This window comes from Amaranthus tricolor, chromosome 16, assembly GCF_026212465.1.
Source record: "Amaranthus tricolor cultivar Red isolate AtriRed21 chromosome 16, ASM2621246v1, whole genome shotgun sequence".
Taxonomy (NCBI): Eukaryota; Viridiplantae; Streptophyta; class Magnoliopsida; order Caryophyllales; family Amaranthaceae; genus Amaranthus; species Amaranthus tricolor.
In genome coordinates this window covers 2,028,299-2,047,271 of record NC_080062.1, presented here as the reverse complement: position 1 = coordinate 2,047,271, position 18,973 = coordinate 2,028,299, and the positions used below count along the sequence as shown (strand labels likewise).

General features: G+C 34.1%; 2 protein-coding genes and 1 pseudogene across 3 annotated transcripts; all 3 read left to right on the top strand.

Moving 5' to 3' along the window:
• The first annotated feature begins 1,758 nt into the window (after positions 1-1,758).
• LOC130802286 (caffeoylshikimate esterase) lies at positions 1,759-9,668 on the top strand. 2 transcript variants are annotated; one of them, XM_057666234.1, is made up of 9 exons: positions 1,759-1,988; positions 2,124-2,380; positions 4,268-4,297; positions 4,773-4,899; positions 5,016-5,162; positions 6,209-6,339; positions 6,433-6,564; positions 7,258-7,356; positions 8,387-9,668. In XM_057666234.1, the coding sequence occupies exons 1-9, from the start codon at positions 1,943-1,945 to the stop codon at positions 8,615-8,617; spliced, it is 1,200 nt and encodes a 399-aa protein (XP_057522217.1). In that variant the 5' UTR covers positions 1,759-1,942; the 3' UTR covers positions 8,618-9,668. The 2 variants fall into 2 exon arrangements, with proteins under 2 accessions (XP_057522217.1, XP_057522218.1); XM_057666235.1 differs by having other exon boundaries at positions 1,817-1,988; positions 2,128-2,380; positions 8,387-8,931.
• Positions 9,663-13,172, top strand: LOC130802287 (protein ABA DEFICIENT 4, chloroplastic-like; annotated as a pseudogene).
• A 971-nt stretch (positions 13,173-14,143) lies between these two features.
• On the top strand, positions 14,144-18,570 carry LOC130802285 (uncharacterized). Its single transcript, XM_057666233.1, has 8 exons — positions 14,144-14,568; positions 15,670-15,714; positions 15,886-16,015; positions 16,736-16,805; positions 16,898-16,946; positions 17,618-17,715; positions 17,835-17,973; positions 18,058-18,570. The coding sequence occupies exons 1-8, from the start codon at positions 14,209-14,211 to the stop codon at positions 18,205-18,207; spliced, it is 1,041 nt and encodes a 346-aa protein (XP_057522216.1). The 5' UTR covers positions 14,144-14,208; the 3' UTR covers positions 18,208-18,570.
• The last annotated feature ends 403 nt before the right edge of the window (positions 18,571-18,973 follow it).

Here is an 18,973-nt window from a genome sequence, read left to right as displayed (position 1 = left end):
TTGGGTTTTTGCAAGTCTTCTTGTAATGGCCAAGCCCTCCACAGTTCTCACACTTGTTTTGCTTGAAGTCCTTTTCAACAAAATTCTTCTTCTTCTTCTTTCCATCTCTACCCTCATCAAATTTAGGCTTTCGCTTGTTTTTTGTGGATCTTCCTAGCATATTTCTAAAAGGTGGAGGAAGAGGCTTATCCAATTGAGAAGTTGGTCAATGCCTGTGACCAGACATTACATGAAATGTTAGAGCATAGGTTTTTGCATAAGTACTCTCATAGTATGCTTCATGCACATAAAGGGCAAAATTCAATTTTCTTTGTGTTTGAAACATTTGTCATATTTTGTGTTTGTATTGGATAATTATGAAACTTTAGTTGTGTGAACCTCTAGGTTTATGTTGGATGATACTCTTATTTTGTGTTTGTATTGGATGATGTGTGAACTTTTTTATAGACGATGTTCTAAGAGTTATATATGATGTTGTGTTTGTATTGGATAATTATGTTGTGTTCTTGGTACTCTATTGAAAAGAAAAATTTTATTAGGTACTCTTTTGAAAAAAAATTTATTAGGTACTTTTTAAAGATGGACAAAAAAGATAACGAAAAACTTAACTCCGGCCATTACTTGGTACTCTTTTGAAAAGAAAATTTTTTATTAGGTATGTTTTAGAAAAAAAAAAATTTATTAGGTATTTTTAACACTTTTTTTCCTTATTTTTTTAATGTTTTTTACTAATAAGCTGCTTGTATGGACTCGTCTCACAGTAAGACGGTCTCATACAAGGACTTACCGTTTATAATTATAAAGACCTCAGATAGATTTTTTTTATTTAGGTGTAAGCTAAAGAATCCATTTAAGTAAGAAGAAAGGGATCAATTAATCATTCACATATTATGTGGTTAGAAACAAAGAAAGAAATTCTTGTCTCAACTCTCAAATGTGAAAGGGAAGCCTTCAATTCTTAGGCAAATTAAACCACTCAATAAAAAAGTGGAACATTATATTTAGGCACTATTTATTCAAGCTAAGACATAGAATTCTACAAATAAAGGGTGTACCAATTATCATCGTTAGTCTATCATTTTGTATATTTCATAGTTCTAGCTATTTAGTTTTAATTAAATGTCTCATTAAATAATGTGTTAATTTTACAAAATATTAATACAAGAGGTGTAAGTAGGTACGATAATAGAAGATAGTCTAAATAAATAACAATAATTTGTAATATTTGCAAATTACCTTTATGTGGAAAAATGTAATAGGGTGAGGCTTTTAGGATTTTAATTAATTTTTTTTGTTTTGTTTACTTTATTAATATTTATTTTTTTTTGCGGTGATTTACAAATCACGATGATTGATTAAGAATTTCTGCGACAATAGTATTACGACCCATGAGTTGACTCATTTCATGATACTCCCTCGGTCTTGCTCATTTTCTACCACTTTTATCAAACGAAAGCAATGTGATCATCATAGACTTATTTTTCAACCCAATTTCGTTTTCTACTAAAATTTCTCTCATGTTTGTCTTAGTTTTCAACTCAATTTTGGATTTCCAATAAATTTCACTTAAACACGTGGAGTACTTGCAATAAATATTATCATCGTATCAACCAAAAGCAACGTGATCATTACAAAGTCTACAATTTTATTTTCTACTTAATCTCACTTATTTTTACCTTATTTTTTAACGCAATTTTATTTTCTACTAAATTTCATAGTGACACGTCGAATACTTGCAATGAATAATATCGTCCATCTAACAAAAGCAACGTAATCAACGCAAAAGCGTCTTACTCTTACCCTTCGTCTATTTCTGACCATTGGTATCCCCATTTTCAACCGTTTGATCTCATTCAAGTCATTTTATTCAAAAGTATTATTCATTCCATATCCGTATTTAATTATAAGACAAATTAGTACTTTTATAATTATTTTTCCCAAAATGGCGTTGAATTTTGCAAAATCGTATCCTCTACATGATGATAATGGTATATTTAACTTTCTAATCTTCATTTTACTTTTTTTATTACCCGTTCATACATCAGAAAAAAATCCAATCTTTTTTTTTTTTTTTTTCCATTTCAATATTATTCACTTATAAAATTTGGGTTTTTGTTGATTAGCCAGAAATCAAAGAAGAGGGTTTAATTGCGTCCTTTGCATTGGTTCTGGAAGAAGCAATCATAAAGTAGAGAAGAAGAAGAAACAAAAAAGAGAACCTAAATCAATGTCTTTTTCTCCACCTTCTTCTGAAATTAATGGGATTTCAGATGATCTTAAGAAAATTATTGATGCTAATATGGATGAAGCTCCTAATCGTCGCCATGCCCGTGAAGCTTTTAAGAAGATTCAGCTTTCAATAGATCATTGCTTGTTTAAGGTCATTACTCATTACCCTTTTCTGTTTTACTTTTTTTTTTTGGTGGGTATTTGATTTGGAGTGAATTGATTACATGGGTTGTTTGATTTTCTTTGTTTTTAGTGGATTAATTGAAGTTTTTTATATTATATTGTAGTGAAAGATGGAATCTTTAGTAGAGTACTTCATGGGTTTTTGTTTTTGAAGTTCAATTTTGATTGCTAATTAGGAGAATCATGAAAAAGAATTAAGGATTATGTTTGTTAAGTGTAATTTTGAAGTTTAACTTTTATGGTTGATTAGGAATTAGGATATTGTGATAAGAATGTAGTTTGCCAATGGTGTATACAAAACAGGAAAAGTAGTTGTTAATGAAGTAAATATAGGTTTATTACAAGAGAGATGGGGTATTGGAGGTAGAGTCATATCTAAAATAGTCAATGTGAAGTATAAGCAAAATTAAAGGTACACATAGAATACTCCCTCTGTCCGAGCAGATTTGAAGCAAAGAGAAAACGGGTGTTTTTAAGAAAAAAAGTGGATATTGGTAATAAATGAATAGAGATAATGAATTGCGTGGATTAAGTTAAAAGAGAGTTAAAATGTATGAATGAGATTAAAAGAAAGTGTTGGGCCATTGTCCAAAAATAGAAATGATGCAAAATGAATGAGACGAACCAAATTGACAATTGATACAAAATGAGCCGGACGGTGGGAGTATCATTTATCTAATTAAGTATGAGAGTGGGAAGTTGAGAAACAATGAGTGTTTTTTAAGGAGGAAACATGATATTTATTGAGCATAAAAATTGATGGGATTGTGATTTCTATGGAAAAATTGAATAATAATAGCTAAATGAGTAAGTACTTGGACTAGCTACCATTTCACTATGCTAGACTAGTTTCAAATGTAGGTGAATGTTTTTAGGTTGTTGTTGTTGAAGGTATGGGTAATGGTATCATAAACACACACATTAATGTGGAGTAAATATATACAACAACTTGGTGAAAAAGGTTGGACTTTGGAGTTTGTGGCATTTATAGCTGTGTGGCCTGTGAGTTGTTAGGTGATTGTTTTTTGGACCACAAGTAGTTGGTTTACCTCATCACTTATGTAGCTCAAGGTCTAAATTAGTGAAAGTAGTTTGTTTACTTGGTTGATTTCTGCCGGAATCATTGACTGTTGTAGTTAGAGGTGTTCAAAATAGATTTGATGACCCGATATTCACCCGACTTTATAACCGACAAAAAAATAGTTATGTAAAAATCAATGTGGACATAAGACCCGATACCGACCCGAAACACCTTACCCGAAATCAACCTGACAACCCCAATGGACACATTTGTATTAAAACAAAACAAAAGACAACCATTGGCTTGATTGTTTTTAGGCATTTGGATTATCAATTGTAAAAATGGTAGTCAAGCCCACATTCCGAGGCTGCTTAAAGTTAATACAATCTCATTTTGCATTTGATTCATGGAAATGGTACATTGGATTTTTTTGGGTTAATTCATTTTAGGAGTCAAACATAAATCACTATAGCTCATTAGATAATTACATATGAAATCTTGTTAGTGTCAAGTTTTTAGCTGCATCCTTGTGTGTGATCTAATTTATTGTGTTATTTGCGACTGTAACTCGGTAGTCAATATACTAGGTGGCTAGGAATACGATTTCCCGTTTGATGAAGTGCGTATTTGGCGATTGTATTTGTTCTACTTGTACCCGAACTATTTGCGTTATCAATCACAGTGGCCTTTCATGATGTTGAATACTGTTGGTTTATTAGTTTCTAAACCTGATTACTTTCCGTTACCACATTGAAGGTTTATTCTTTTGCCTGTTGATTTACAGAACTCTTAGCTAATTACATTTTTCTTTTTTTTTTTTTGGATGTGCTTCAGGCTCCAACTCAGGGTTTGAAGATCGATGAGGTAATGATTGTTTGTTTAGCTTCTTTCTGTTTCTTCCCATGATTGCAAAGATTCTCTTCTCAACTTCCAACAATTGAAAATTAAAACACAAATGAAGCTCATTGTTGATTTGAATCCAATTTAAGTGAAGATTTATCAAACATTTTTCTTTAACGCTATGGAAGCTACTATCATATGTTCCACTTTATGATGCTCTTATTCATAGTCTTTCTACATAACTCTTATGCTATTCATGGTTTCCAATAGTACATGATTAGCATATGTGGCTACATGTAACTTGACTTTTGACAACGCAAGTGTGATTGTGAAAAAGGTCTTGGATTTCTGTTTATATTAGTTCAAGCTAGTGGCAAGTACTTCTAAATTCGAGTTTCAAAAGTGGCATCCCCTCACTTGGTTGAATATTCTTTTTAATTTACAACTCTACGAGCAATGTTATACACAAGTGAAGATACTTGGCTGTTTTTTGAAACAGGGTTATGAAAAGAACTCACGAGGTTTGCAAATTTTCTACAAATCTTGGCTTCCAGAGTCATCTCCTCCAAAAGCATTGATTTGCTTTTGTCATGGTTATGGAGACACTTGCACATTTTTCTTTGAAGGCAAGTACCTTGTTTCCTATGGGTTTTTTCGACTATTATCACATCTTCGCTTCATGTTAAAAAGAGAAGTTATCTTGACGATAAATGCTCAATCTTTCTAAATTGTTAGCTTGCAGGAATCGCTAGAAAGTTAGCACTAGCTGGATATGGAGTTTGTGCAATGGATTATCCCGGTTTTGGCCTTTCTGATGGTCTTCATGGCTATATTAAAAATTTTGATCAGCTCGTGGATGATGTGATTGAGCACTACTCCAAAATCAAAGGTAATTATGAAACATATTGCACTTTGACTATTCAATCTCCAAGTCTCAATATATTGCCTCGATCTTTTGTTTGATCTTTAGATAAATTTTAGTGTTTTGCGCAAATGTTGCATCTCATATTTGTTCTCACCTTTTGGTATCGTAAAAGTTGAAGTTGACGAGCAAGAAATGGTAGCTACACAAAGTGCTATCAACAATATGGGATGATTTTGACATGTAGTATCACACTGGCCTCTCAAATGAGTTCAAGGGCTAGCTTAGAATAATTATGTCACTTTGCTAACTTTTTTGTTGATTCTTTCTTTTTTCAGCCTTTTGACATGTCTTTCATTCATTGATTGTCATTTTAGTGGAGAAAAATTGATAACATTCTCATCTTCATTGTCATTGTCACTAGTGTTTTAAAGTAAGAATAATCTGCGAATTACAACCTTGAAGTTTTAGACTTTTGCGAATTACAGCCACCAAAGTATCAAAGTCTACAACTTTCAGGCCAAATCACAAAATTCCGACTACTTAACCTAAAATTCCAACCACCAAAATGGTTGGAATTCTGTGATTTGGTCTGAATGCTGTTGACTTTGATACTTTGGTGGTATTCTCAAAACATAAACATTAAGGCTGTAATTCGCAAAAGTGCTAAACTTTAATACTGTAATTCGCAAATTATTTTTAAAGTAATATTGCATAAAAGTTTGGTTGATTCTTCTTTCTTTACTTCCATCTATTGATTATCATTTGGTGGAGAAAAGTGAAAACATTGTATAAAATCTTTATTTTGTGCATAATTGTCCTGTTAAGAGGATCATATTCTTATGCAACATGTTTGAATTCATGTTTGTAAGTTTATATTTATTTCTCCTTAAAGATGCCTTATCATAAGTCAATACAGAAGCATATATACTGATCGTAGTTATGAATACATTTCTTATTGATTTGAGGATCTCGCCTTTTCTGTTTTAAACGGATGGACAATGAAATGTCTAAATCGTCAATTTCTGAATTTTTGGGTGATACGCTACTGACCGCATAGTTTTCTGTATCAGAAAAACCAGAGTTTCGCAACCGCCCCTTCTTTCTGTTTGGACAGTCAATGGGCGGGGCTGTGGCTCTTAAGATTCACCTAAAGCAGCCGAAGGCGTGGAACGGTGCTGTTCTTGTGGCACCCATGTGCAAAGTACTCACCTTTCCTGAAATTTCCTTAAGAATCAGCATTTATTTAGCGTTCCGACATGTATGATTGATGATTTTTGTTCTTTCTTTTTTGTAGATTGCAGATGATATGTATCCTCCTTTTATATTGACCCAAATTCTAATTTCATTAGCCAAGGTCTTTCCCAAATGGAAAATGGTTCCACAAAAAGATTTAGCTGATATTGCGTTCCGTGAGAAGAAAGAGCTGGTTAGCTCCTTTATCTTTAGCTTTTCCCTTCCATTTTGAATTCATTACCATACTCATAACATGTCATTTCTTCAATGCCGAGTGGCTATCTCATAGTCGGGGTTGAAGTTGTCGGATATAATTTTTTACCCCTGATTTTTGATTGCAAATATCATCAGTAACTTCACATAAATAATAAACGTAAATGATTTAAGAGCCATGTTTCTATATTCCGTAAAAAGAAAAGTACAATTTGTTTTGGCTCTATCGAGAATGGACAATACCATGCTTGTTGTCTAATGAATATAAACTTGTAATACAAAACGTCTTAGAATACTGAATATGTCCATTTCAATTCTATTCAAGAAAATGCCACTCCTTTTGTTTTGAAGTTGTAGGCCATCACTCTAATCAAGAGCATTTTGGGTTTAACTACCATTGTCCTCAGGACCTCGACTATTTTAATGTTGACATCTTTACCGTACCTAAATGGGTTATACTTTATGATTCTTGCTTAAACTCAAAATGAAAAGATACTAAATTTGGAAAGTGGTCTATTATTCAAAGACAAGAGAGCAACATTTTTGCTTCTCGATTTTCAAGTTGAAATGTCGCACTCGTACATGTTTTGTCTTGCAGGGTTCCCTTCTCTCCCCCTTCCCGTGCTTCTTCACAAATTCGTTGACGTGTTTTTGGTTTAATTCTTGAACTCAGGCAAACTATAATGTCATTGCTTACAAAGACAAACCGCGACTGAAGACAGCTGTTGAGATGCTTCGCACAACAGATGAAATCGCTAGTCGGCTGGAGGAAGTATGTAATTTCTGTTATCCCGTTATGCCGATATTTTCGTATAACAAGTACGCTCCGCCATAAATTTTTTTTTTCGTGATGACAACTATGATATGACAAACTTACGAGTTAAGGTTTTTGGCATGAATTGCTTGTTCGGTTTTGCCTGGCCTTTTTGTTTTCTGAAATTTAATAGCTTGTGCAGGATTTCTTTTAGGACAACTATTTGATTTATCCATATGTGTGCTTGTGTTGTGTCGATAAAAGGCGCACTCTAGTAAGGAGAAAATTTCCATTTGAATATTTTGCTAACGCCTATTTTTTCTCGACCACACAAAATTGAAAGTGTGGTACCCATGTCAGAGTGTCAAGGGCACACGGGTACTTCAGGTTAAGTGAAATGTTTGAATAACAATGCTTTCTGCACGGGGGATTTGTTCTATTGGATTGGGCCAAAAAGGATGCTAAACTCGGGCGTTTTGTACAGTTTCGGCTCTAATCAGCTGCTTCTATCTGAACGCAAAACGGTGGTATTAACTTATCAATTACCACAAAAACATTGCCAAAGCCTTCACATTCCATTACCCCAACGCCTTAAGTGGCTTCCACCTATGGTGGGGTTTGGAAGGGTCGGATGTACGTAACCTTACCCTTTTGAATAATAAAACTAACAAAAAAGTTATCTAATTAACCTTGGTAGTAGACGTTATGTGCAACTTCACATAAATATGAAATGCACCTAATTTAATGAGTTTTTTTTACTTTAGTCAGTTATAATCTGAAACCAAAGAAGTATAAATCTTTGCCCCATCGAAACAATGCCAAATCCTTAATCCCAAAAATTGGGGTCAGCTACGTGATTCAAAAGATCATTTCCAATGGTTGTCTAAATAGATTCTTCTTCTCCGATCATTTTCATTCAGGCCAATATTATGTTTTCTTGTCATTCTACGATTTAGGAGTAAACAATTTGCATCTTCTGTTTAAGTTCAGGGCACATAAATTCACTACTAAATTACTCATACTTTCATTCTTGGTTGTGTATGAAAAGGTCTCAATGCCGTTTTTGATCCTACATGGAGAGGCTGATATAGTGACCAATCCCTCGGTAAGCAAGGCTTTATATGAAAAGGCGAGCAGCAAGGACAAAAAACTGCTTCTGTGCAAGGATTCTTATCACGCCATTCTCGAAGGCGAGCCAGACGATGTAATTGAAAGAGTTTTTGGTGATATCATATCTTGGTTAGATGAACATAGTACTGAAAATGCTGCTCAGAGCTGATCTCATACTAGGTGTTTGTAGTTCCTGTTTTGTTCTATACATAAATTTTGAGCTTTAAACGTATTTAGATGGTAGAAATATTGTTATTTTTTGAACCTTAAAACATTTATGTAGGTAATATACAATATACATGAAGTAAATATAATTGAATATATCACGTATTTCTACATTCTCCTTCTCCAGATCCCCTCCCTATGTATTGGAAGATGTCATCGTTTGCTGAGACAACGATTCACTTAGATTTAAATCGTTTTCTGATACGACGATTTTGACCCAAATTGACAGGCCAAGTTGGGCTTGTAGCAGAGCCAAAAACGTTGCTCTAGATAGTGTTTTTCCCCTTAAACACTGCACTTGATATCAATTTTTATTTTAATGTTTTTTCTTTTGCTAAAGATTAAAGCAACGAAGAGGTAATTCTAACGAGATTTAAACCTTGAACCTCCCATATATAAATTACTACAATGTTTATGATCCTACCAACACCATATCACTTACCTTTTTATTGCACTTATGTCCCATTTGCTTGTCGTTATTAAATGGTGGAAATAATTATGAAAAATTAGTGTAATTTTGAAATGAAAATCATTAATGACAAGTTTAATGGTTATAGTTGTTTAACTCCAATCATCTTATTTTCGTCACAAAATTCATTACCATTTGAACTGTATTAGTAGATGTTAATGGAAAATTTCGAATAAAAAAATCATTAAAATTTTTTAATTATGGGAATCATATTTCATGAACATTTACAATTCAAATTATTATCATTACCATCATTTACTATGATAAATAGGTCGTTAGTACTTGATAGTCGGTACTGTATTAAGAAAACAACTCAATCGAAACTGCTAGTTTGATTCCAAAATAAGTTAAATACATACTATGTAGCATTAAATATTGAAGATCCACAACTCATTCATAAATTTGAAAATTAAAATTTTAGAGACTAAAATAAGCTACTTCAAATTCTTTAAAAAAAGTACTTCAAACATGAAAATATATAAATTTGCAAGCCAAGATGAGCACCTCCAAACTTGAAGCCACTTAAACTCTCTTTAGTGTTGAAATTCTACTCATGACTCTTAATTTCATTGATTGTTGAGTAAATCATGAAATTCAAAAACTGAAAAATTGACTCAAAAGTAAGGCAAAAGTGCCAAAAAATATGGAAAGAAAACAACAAAAAAGCACATGGATATGATACAATATTTATGCCTTAAAAAACAAAGTTTTCTCCTTTTTGCTCTTTCATCAATGGGGTTTCTAGCTTCCATTATTTCCTTTCATGGGTGATGTCAAACCAACATTAAAGTTATCTATAATCATCAATGAGTAAGTGGGCATTTGTCTATTTTGTTGCCTTGAACTATTCACTATACATTCTCATTGTCTTTTGGAATTAGTGGTGTTTTTAGTTTCTACTTTCTATTGAAAGTTGTGGTTTTTCCTTTTGCTTCTTCTGGTATGGCCTTATCTTACTTACTTTGCTTATCCTTAGATCTCTCCCAAGGTACCACTTTCTTTGATTTCTTAATTATTTCAGTTATTTATTTATTTATTTATTCATTTTTATTCCAGTTATTATTTTTTTTTTGTGTAAATTTTGGATGCAAATGTTCTGTTATTGGAATTAGGATTTGGGTTTTTTAAATCCTTTTGGTATTGAAATTTTGGGTTTTTACGTGTAAGTTGAATCTAAGATACGAGCCAAAACACTCATCTCTCCACACCTTTGTTGAATAAAATGACTTGGTCATGGGTCATGACCTAGGTAGACCCGGACTAGATTCATCCTTTTTGGGTAGGTGAGATAGATGATTTTGCCGGATTTAGCCTAGGAATTTTCCAATTTGATTGCTTGAATATGTGCTGTTGAATGGTTTCTGATGAATTTATGCTCATTTCTGTTGTTGAAAAAGCTGAACATTCCCTCTTATCCACTGTTAGTTTAGTAGTTCAATATTGTATCCACTTGTTTGTAATGCTTGATTATAGTGGCAATAGATATTTAATTAACATTTGAACTAGTGTAATTTCTGTGTGTCAGAGTATATAAGATATTATTGTAACACCCCGGCCCCTCGGACCGCTGGTGACTACTCATGGAGACTGTAGACTGGCCCCACAAACCAACACAAGTCTTTCCAGCGCACTTTGGCCTCACTCGTGCGCACCCGGGAACACTTCCCAGGAGGTCACCCATCCTAAGATTGCTCCCCACCAAGCACGCTTAACTGTGGAGTTCTTAGCAAATGGGCTCCTATGAAAAAAAGATGCACCTTGTTGGTATGAGTAGTCTATCAATCCTTTTTCAAGCTAAATCTAGGGTATTACAATTATGGACCTCAAACATCAACTTAAAATTTTGGTTGAGATGGTTCCTTAAAATGGTATTAGAAGACAGTGTGACAAGAGGTCACGGGTTCGAATTTCAACCACTCATTATTTAACGTGGAATATTTAGTGCCAGGGATGAGGAGGGTCTGTGTTAGCACCCACACTCCAAGCCCTAAGGGCTCTCGTGTTAGGGGATGTGTTAGAGTATGTAACATATTATTGGACCTCAACCATCAGCTTGAGCTTTTAGTTGAGTTGGTTCCTTGATACTGTGCTGTAAAACAATGTTGTATCTTAGTTCGATTTAGATTAGTTTAGTTCTTATCAGTTCGAATAAGTTCATTTACTTCAATAAATTCAGTTCAATTCTAATAAGCTCTTTTTAGTTCGGTTCTAGTAAGATCAGCCTGTTCATTCCTATGCTGTATAGAACTGCTCCTTCAACATTTAAGTGAATAAGGATGATTAGCCAGTCTAGGTGTTCTATTTATTGTTCATATGTTATTTGTTTTTAGTTTGAAGATTTACGAAATGCATTTCTTTGTTTCACCAATCACCATCGCTCTAGCCAGGGTAATCTAGGCTCGGGTGTGTCTAGGATATAGCCCATGCCATTCAATTAAAAACCCTATTAATATTGAATAGTACAGAATCATAGTAGAGGTGGGTGTTTAGCCGCCCCTATATCTGATGTCCTACTATCAAGTTCCTAGGAACCACTTTAATTACTACTTAGCTATAGTAAAATCTTATAGTGTTATTTTCTTTGATCTTGTTCAACCTTTTAACGATTAAGGTTGTTCGATGTAGAAAGATTGCCGCGTTCAAGTACATAAAAATCATGATAAGCTGAGATCAAGTCCAAGTTTAGTGCTGTCTATTCAAGGTTCAAGCACTGAACTTTTCGGACACCAAGTGCCTAAGCTAAGAGCAGAGGTAAAATATGGTTGGTGTTTTCTCGGGGGCCTTAGAATTGATATTAGATCAAAAGCAGACAAATCCATTCTTTCGCTAAAGAATTGTGGAGTATGTTGCTCATGTAAGCCTTCTCTTTATCATGAAATCTCGGGTTTGCTTGATATAAGAGGTGTATAGGGTCGTTTTACATCATACATTCAGACTTTCATACTTGACATTTGATGTGTTTCCAGGGTTGGCGAATACTCAAATCGCTAGCAGTGCATTTACATTAGGAACTGCAGTTGTCCTCCCATTTTACACTCTTATGGTCGTTGCTCCAAAAGCCGAGCTTGTAACGTCTCTAAACTTTCCGAACTTTTTTCAATTGACAGCATTGAACTTCTTTGAATTCTTTTCAATTTACCATTTATCATTTTTCTTTCAAAAAACGGTACCACTAGATAACAATTTGATAGTGTGTATGACATAATATAGGGCTACAACCATCAGCTTAAGCTTTGATATAGCCGGTAAAAGCCCGTTTTATTAGAAGTATTCATAGTAGTAACCCGATTAAGAGACGGGGACTATAATGTCAAACATGGATGGTTATTGCAGACTAAGAAGACTATGAGAAGTAGCATACCATACCTTGTGCTAGGCCTTCTATACGCCTATCTTTTGTACCGTTCTTGGACTCCTGAAACCATATGATTGATGTTTGCGACTAAATACTGGCTACCGGAGGTTAGTATCATTAGCCTTAACAATCGATTTAGTCACAAACTAATTTGTTAATCATGGTTTTGAATTCGTGTGCGATATCTAGCTACAAGGTATAGCAAAAATGTTTTCTAGTGAAATGACATTAGCATCGGCATGGATTCATCTGCTCGTAGTAGACCTATTTGCAGCCAGGTTTCTCTCGTCGACCCTTCTAAGGTATGATTGAGCTTTAAACGACGAGCTGGTTTTTACTAATACGATCCTATCTTTGTGAACAGGCAAGTTTATCAGGATGGTTTGGAGGAGGATATCAAGACTCGACATTTAGTTTCAATGTGCTTGCTTTTCTGTCCTATAGGAATCCTAAGCCATTTTATCACAAAGACACTATCAAAACCTGATGAGAAAACTAGACATACTGATAACATTATCTAATTGTTTTGCTCCATTGGAATTCAGTTTTAGTGTTTTGATCAGATGTGGGGATCTATTGGTTAAGTTGTGGTTTTGATTCATACATCAACTGTATCATGTACCTTGATCTCGTCATAAATGACGAAAAGAAAATACATGTTTCGAATTTTATTCATCAACTGTATCATGTATCTTGATCTTGTCTTCCATGACGAAACAACATGTTTCAGGTTTTTTCATACATCCATTGTATCATGTACTTGGATTTCGTTTTCCATGATGAAACATGTTTCGAGTTTTTCATTCATCAATTGTATCATGTACCTTGATCTAGTCTTCCATGAAGAAAAAAATATACATGTTTCGAACTTTTCTCGCTTGATAAGGTATTATATTATGAAGATAGGAACGAATGGGATCCAGATGCGTGAGAGAAGAAATTGACAATAAAATGAATACAATGCAAGCGAAACTTGTTCAAACTGAGATAAGACTGAATTAACTTCGTTAAATTAACATTTTAAATTCATAATGAAGGCATTATAAATATTATTTGAATTCTAACACTCATTTTTATAAGTCAAATACACTAGTAACCATTAAGAAAATTTTATTTAATACTAATCAATAGTTCAAGAGAGAACAAGTCAATCAAGCATTTAACAAATCGACAAAAATTTTTTTTAAAAGTCAAATACAAATTTTAGTGGCTAATACAAGTCACAAAACCTATAAAAAAAACTAAAATTTTATGTAACATATTTTTATTTGTCGCCATTTTTCGCAACAATTTTAACTTTATTATTTTTTAATTCATAAAGTAATAACATAAAAATAAATAAAATAAAGTAAAAAGATATACTACCTCCTATTCAGCTGAATTGTCCCATTTTTTTTTTGGCACTATTCACTTATCACTCTTAATTTGTATTTTACTCTTAATCTATAAGTTAAAACATAGTCATATGGGATCTTGTTTGATTCGTCTCAATACAAGGATTATTAATATCAACTTTTTATAATTTTTAATTAAGCATAATTTGAGATATTAAGAGTTAAAATGTTGCCTCGGCAAGTGTGAAAAAACAAATGGGACAATTGAGCTGAATAGGAGGGAGTATAATTCTAGTAGCCTAAATACAACAAAACATCTTCACTTCATTTCCAATTTCCCAGCTTCTCCTTCTCAACAGTTCACACACACACAAAAAATGGCAAATGCAATGTGCCTCTCATCATTTCCTCTCTCAAAAACACTCAAATTATACCCCAAATCAACACTAACACCCTTAGCAATCCTTACCTCATCTGGGTATAAAATGAGAGTACCATACCAGCTTAAAGATGGGCAAAATCGTCAGTTTCATGAGCTCAAATCTGGGTTAAAAATGGAGGTGATTTCCCAAAAAAAGGAGAAAAGAAATGGGGAAGAACAAGAAGAAAAAAATGACAAGCCACCTCTTGTGTTCATTCATGGAAGCTTTCATGGAGCTTGGTGTTGGGCTGAGCATTGGTTGCCTTTTTTTGCTCATTATGGGTTTGATTGTTATGCTCTCAGTTTGTTAGCCCAGGTGAAATTTCCCCCAAATTCTTGCAATTTTATTTATGTGTATCATCAAGAGTCAATCAAAACAACTTCTTTGTTATGGCTAACAAGAGTATAACTTGGGTAAAATTGCTATTGGCTATGGCACGGGGTGATGAAATATAGTTGTTGTTGCTATTGGGGATTGTTATTTGTTTTACTATCATAAGCAATAGGAGTTAAAAAGATGTTAGCTTTGTGATGTGTTGAATGTTTTGATTGGTGTCTTTTGGTTCATGGGCATCGTTGGTCTCGTATGAAAATCTTTGATTTGATTGCTTATGCTTAAAATAAATATTGTGTTTGGAAACTCAGATTTAATTAGCAATCCAGTATAGAGAATCATGGGTTGGCCTAGCGATAGCTGGTAGGCCTTTTCCTTCCATACTTATGACAGGGTTTGATTGATTCTCACTGCCTACAAAATGATCAATTCCCTCCTCCCCTTGGCCTTAAGAGGCTATCCAATCCCAAAAAAAGTAATATGAAATTGTAATGTGTTCCACATGATGGTGTTATAAGTATTGTAGATAGTCAAGTATTATTGGTGAATCTGTTATTGGTGTTGATTGCTTATTGAACAAAACTATTTGGGTTTGAGACTTTGAGAGTGTAGCACAAAGAAAGAGAATTTTTTCGGATTCAATATTCCCTAGCTTATGCTGATTTTGAGATCCTTAAAAGTATGATGTGAACTATCCAAAACTTACCTAATTGATATTTCTATATACAAGAACAAAAGATCATGAGCCTTTCCAGTTGCATAGCTCATAAATTATCAACTCGAACTCTTGAAGTTCATGAGCTAGGTAGTTTCATGATCACCCCTAGGGGTTAGATGATAAAATGCAATAAGTGTTGGACAATCAACCCACATCCAATAATTAGAGAGTGGTTGACTAACATATAAGCTTGATGGGCTACTCCTCCTGTTACCAATTAGTTTTAGGATGATACCTTATCAAGTTTGTGTGCAGTCAACTCTCCTCTTGTGTGTGTCTTGTATACAAGCTCAAATTTATGATGGTCCATCACCAAGTTTGATTTGTTATTTCTCTTGCTGATATGATTTTCTGCATTTGGCCAGGGTGAAAGTGATACTCCTACTGATAAGGTTGCTGGTACTCTCCAGGTAATGCATCACCCGCCCCATTCTCCCTCCCTGCCTCTTTCCATTTTTCAATGTTTTATTAGCTTTGGAAAGTCGAGTCACAAGTGACCGAGTGTATTAAGATGTGAAACTGATGTTTTATTTAAGGTTTCTTAAAAGTGATCTTATAACCTTTCATTACTGGTGCAGTAGACTCATGCAGCAGACATCGCACACTTTATCGGGAAAGAGCTTACATCTCCGGCTGTTTTGGTTGGACATTCATTTGGAGGACTTATTGTTCAATATTACTTATCAAGCATAAAAAATAAGGAGATGATAGGTTTTTTTCTACCTTCCATCCTTTACTAGCGTGTTAATGTGTTTTCTTAAACCCACTATCCCTTGAAAATATTCTGCTTGTGTGCTTTATTTATCTGAATTTCAAAGTTCAAATCTAGATGTCTGTAATCTGAGTTGTGGCCGTGTTGTTTCTTTGAACTTTGAAGGTGCTGGTTGTTTGTATCTGGAAAGTACCAATTACTACCTTTTGAACCGTATCTTTTTCTATTATTACTTATTGTCAAGGAACCAACTCAACCAAAAGCTTAAGCTGATGGTTGAGGCCCATGATATGTTATATACTCGAACACGCCCTCTCACATGAGAGCCCACTGGGCTAGAAATGTGGATGCAACGCAGGCCCTCCTCATAGCGATATATTCCTCTTGAATTTGAGGAGTGGTTGAGATTCGAACTCATGACCTCTTGTCACGTTGGCCTCTGATACTATGTCAAGAAACTAACTCAACCAAAAGCTTAAGCTTCTGGTGGAGGCCCCAGGATATGTTATATACTCTAACACTTATAGTGCACATAATACTAGCTTAGCTACTGCCGGGCACCAGCAGAACGAAAGGTTGGCATATTTCAATGTCATCGACTTCAAATACCCAACAAACTTTACAGCTCGAGAGAATTTTCTTGATCTGAAAATGCATTTTTTGTACTCGTGTTGGTTTTATTCATTTATTTTTCTAATATGAATTACCAATGGTCCTAGATAATAGCCATCCACGCCCAGATCTTGCAGGAGCTGTACTTGTCTGCTCTGTGCCTCCATCGGGTAATAGGTGATGATTGATTTTATTTCCCATATCATGTTTTGGACCATTAGCTTTTCTGATCATTCTAAGTCTTGCATCTTGTTATTTCTGTTGTGCAGTGGCTTAGTATTGAGATATCTCTTTTCCAAACCTATAGCTGCATTCAAGGTACTGCTTTCTCTTACGGGGTTAACCGATGTAACAACTATAATTGTACAACTACAGCTACCTAGTTACTTAGATAGCTAACAACTACCCCCGCAACTACCTTGCACCGAATATGCCCTTAGTATTTTAGTGATTCCATCTCTCATCATCCATGTAATGTGACTCTAATGCCAATTGCCAAGTTATGTCTAACTCACTTGTAACTTCGTTAGGGCTAGATGTCATTAGGCTCTTGAGAATTAGCTTTCTTTTAATTTAATGCGATGATCTTGTAGCTTAGGCAGGATTACAGTGTAGCATAATTTGCTAGCTAAATCACTTTTTGAATTCACGATTCGCTCAAATTTTCCCAAGATTAGCCCAAAATTATTTTTCATTTTTTTTATTTGCGATTCGCAAGGAGATTAGCGAATCATGGGACAGTAGGCAGGAATGAATGGAAACAAAGCATTGTTGTAGATAATCTCAAGAGATAACATTTAGGTTCATAAAACATCTGTTAGAATTAAGGCTTTGACATTGTTGTCTTTTTATTCTTCAAACTTCCCTGGCTTGGACTTACGAGTGAACATTATATTAAACCCATTTGGGTGACATTCTTGTCTTTGCCTACAGTATTTGATGATGTATAGTTTAAGCTTTCGCATGATTGATACCCAATATTTTACCAGGTGACTCGGAGCTTAGCAGCAAAAGCATTTCAGACTGATCTCTCACTTTGCAAGGAAACATTTTTCTCACCGCAGTTGGCTGATAGCTTAGTCCAAAGGTTTGTTGTTTTTCCTGCTTCAAACAAACGATGTAACGCTAGTCGAATCAAGCACATACCTTCTTAAACTGCTTATAATGTATAGTAGCTAAAATCTCCAACTCTGAATGTTAATCCAGGTATCAAAAGTTGATGACGGAGAGTTCAAGGCTGCCATTGTTCGATTTAAGAAAGCTAAACGCATCCCTTCCCGTTCCCTCAATACCCGAGTCTTCTGTTCGTGTTCTTGTTGTGGGTGCTAAAGATGATTTCATAGTGGTACTGTTTTTGGTTTTTTATCAATTGCTATTATTGTTGTATGATGATATACATCGGTATAACCGTCAAAAGATACACTTGTAGGATGCCAAAGGACTTGACGAAACTGGCGAATTCTATGGCGTGACTCCGGTATGCGTGGACGGAGTTGCTCATGACATGATGTTGGATTGTGAATGGGAGAAAGGTGCAAATGCCATTCTGTCCTGGTTAACTACACTTGAGACAGAGTGATTATGAAGGTTTCTTAAGGCATTTTATTAGTGTAATTAGTCAAAGTTTACGAGTTTCGAGTTGGAATCAACTCCGATAGAGCGGATATGTAAGGCTACTCGGTCAACATGGATACAAAAATTCATACTTGTCATGAGTAGTGTGTATGTAGTAGGTTTGAAAGTGTAGTTGTGCCATACTTCCTCCGTTTTATATTAGTTTAACTCACTTTGAATTTAGTTTAATTTTATTACTTTTGGATTTTTTTTGGTGGTACTCTTACATTATTATTTAATTTTATCTCCATATTTCTTTCAATGTCTCCTTTTGATTTACTCTTTGCTTACAAAGTTAAACATAATTCTCTTTTAATGTGTCAAAGAACTATCAATGTCTTTTTTTATTATATGTAGGCTAAAGAAAATCTATAACAAGTAAAAAAAGAAATTAATTTATCCGTATGTGGTGAGAAATTGAGAACCAAACACATGATGAAATGTCCCTTTGATTTAAATCAAAGCAAATAGAAAACACAACAAAATGAGAAAGGTAAAATCTAATCTTGAGCAAAATTAGAGGAATATAGATGGTATAATTTATTTTCAAAAAGTACATAAAAAGTTTAAAGATAATGCTGAAAATTATAATATAGAATATAAATGATTATGACTTAGTGGTTAAAGACTTACCGTCCACCTTTATGAGTTTGATTTTTATTACATAAGATCATTTTGCTCTCCCTTTCTATATCTATAGGAAATTGTATCTCATCATCATAATCAATATC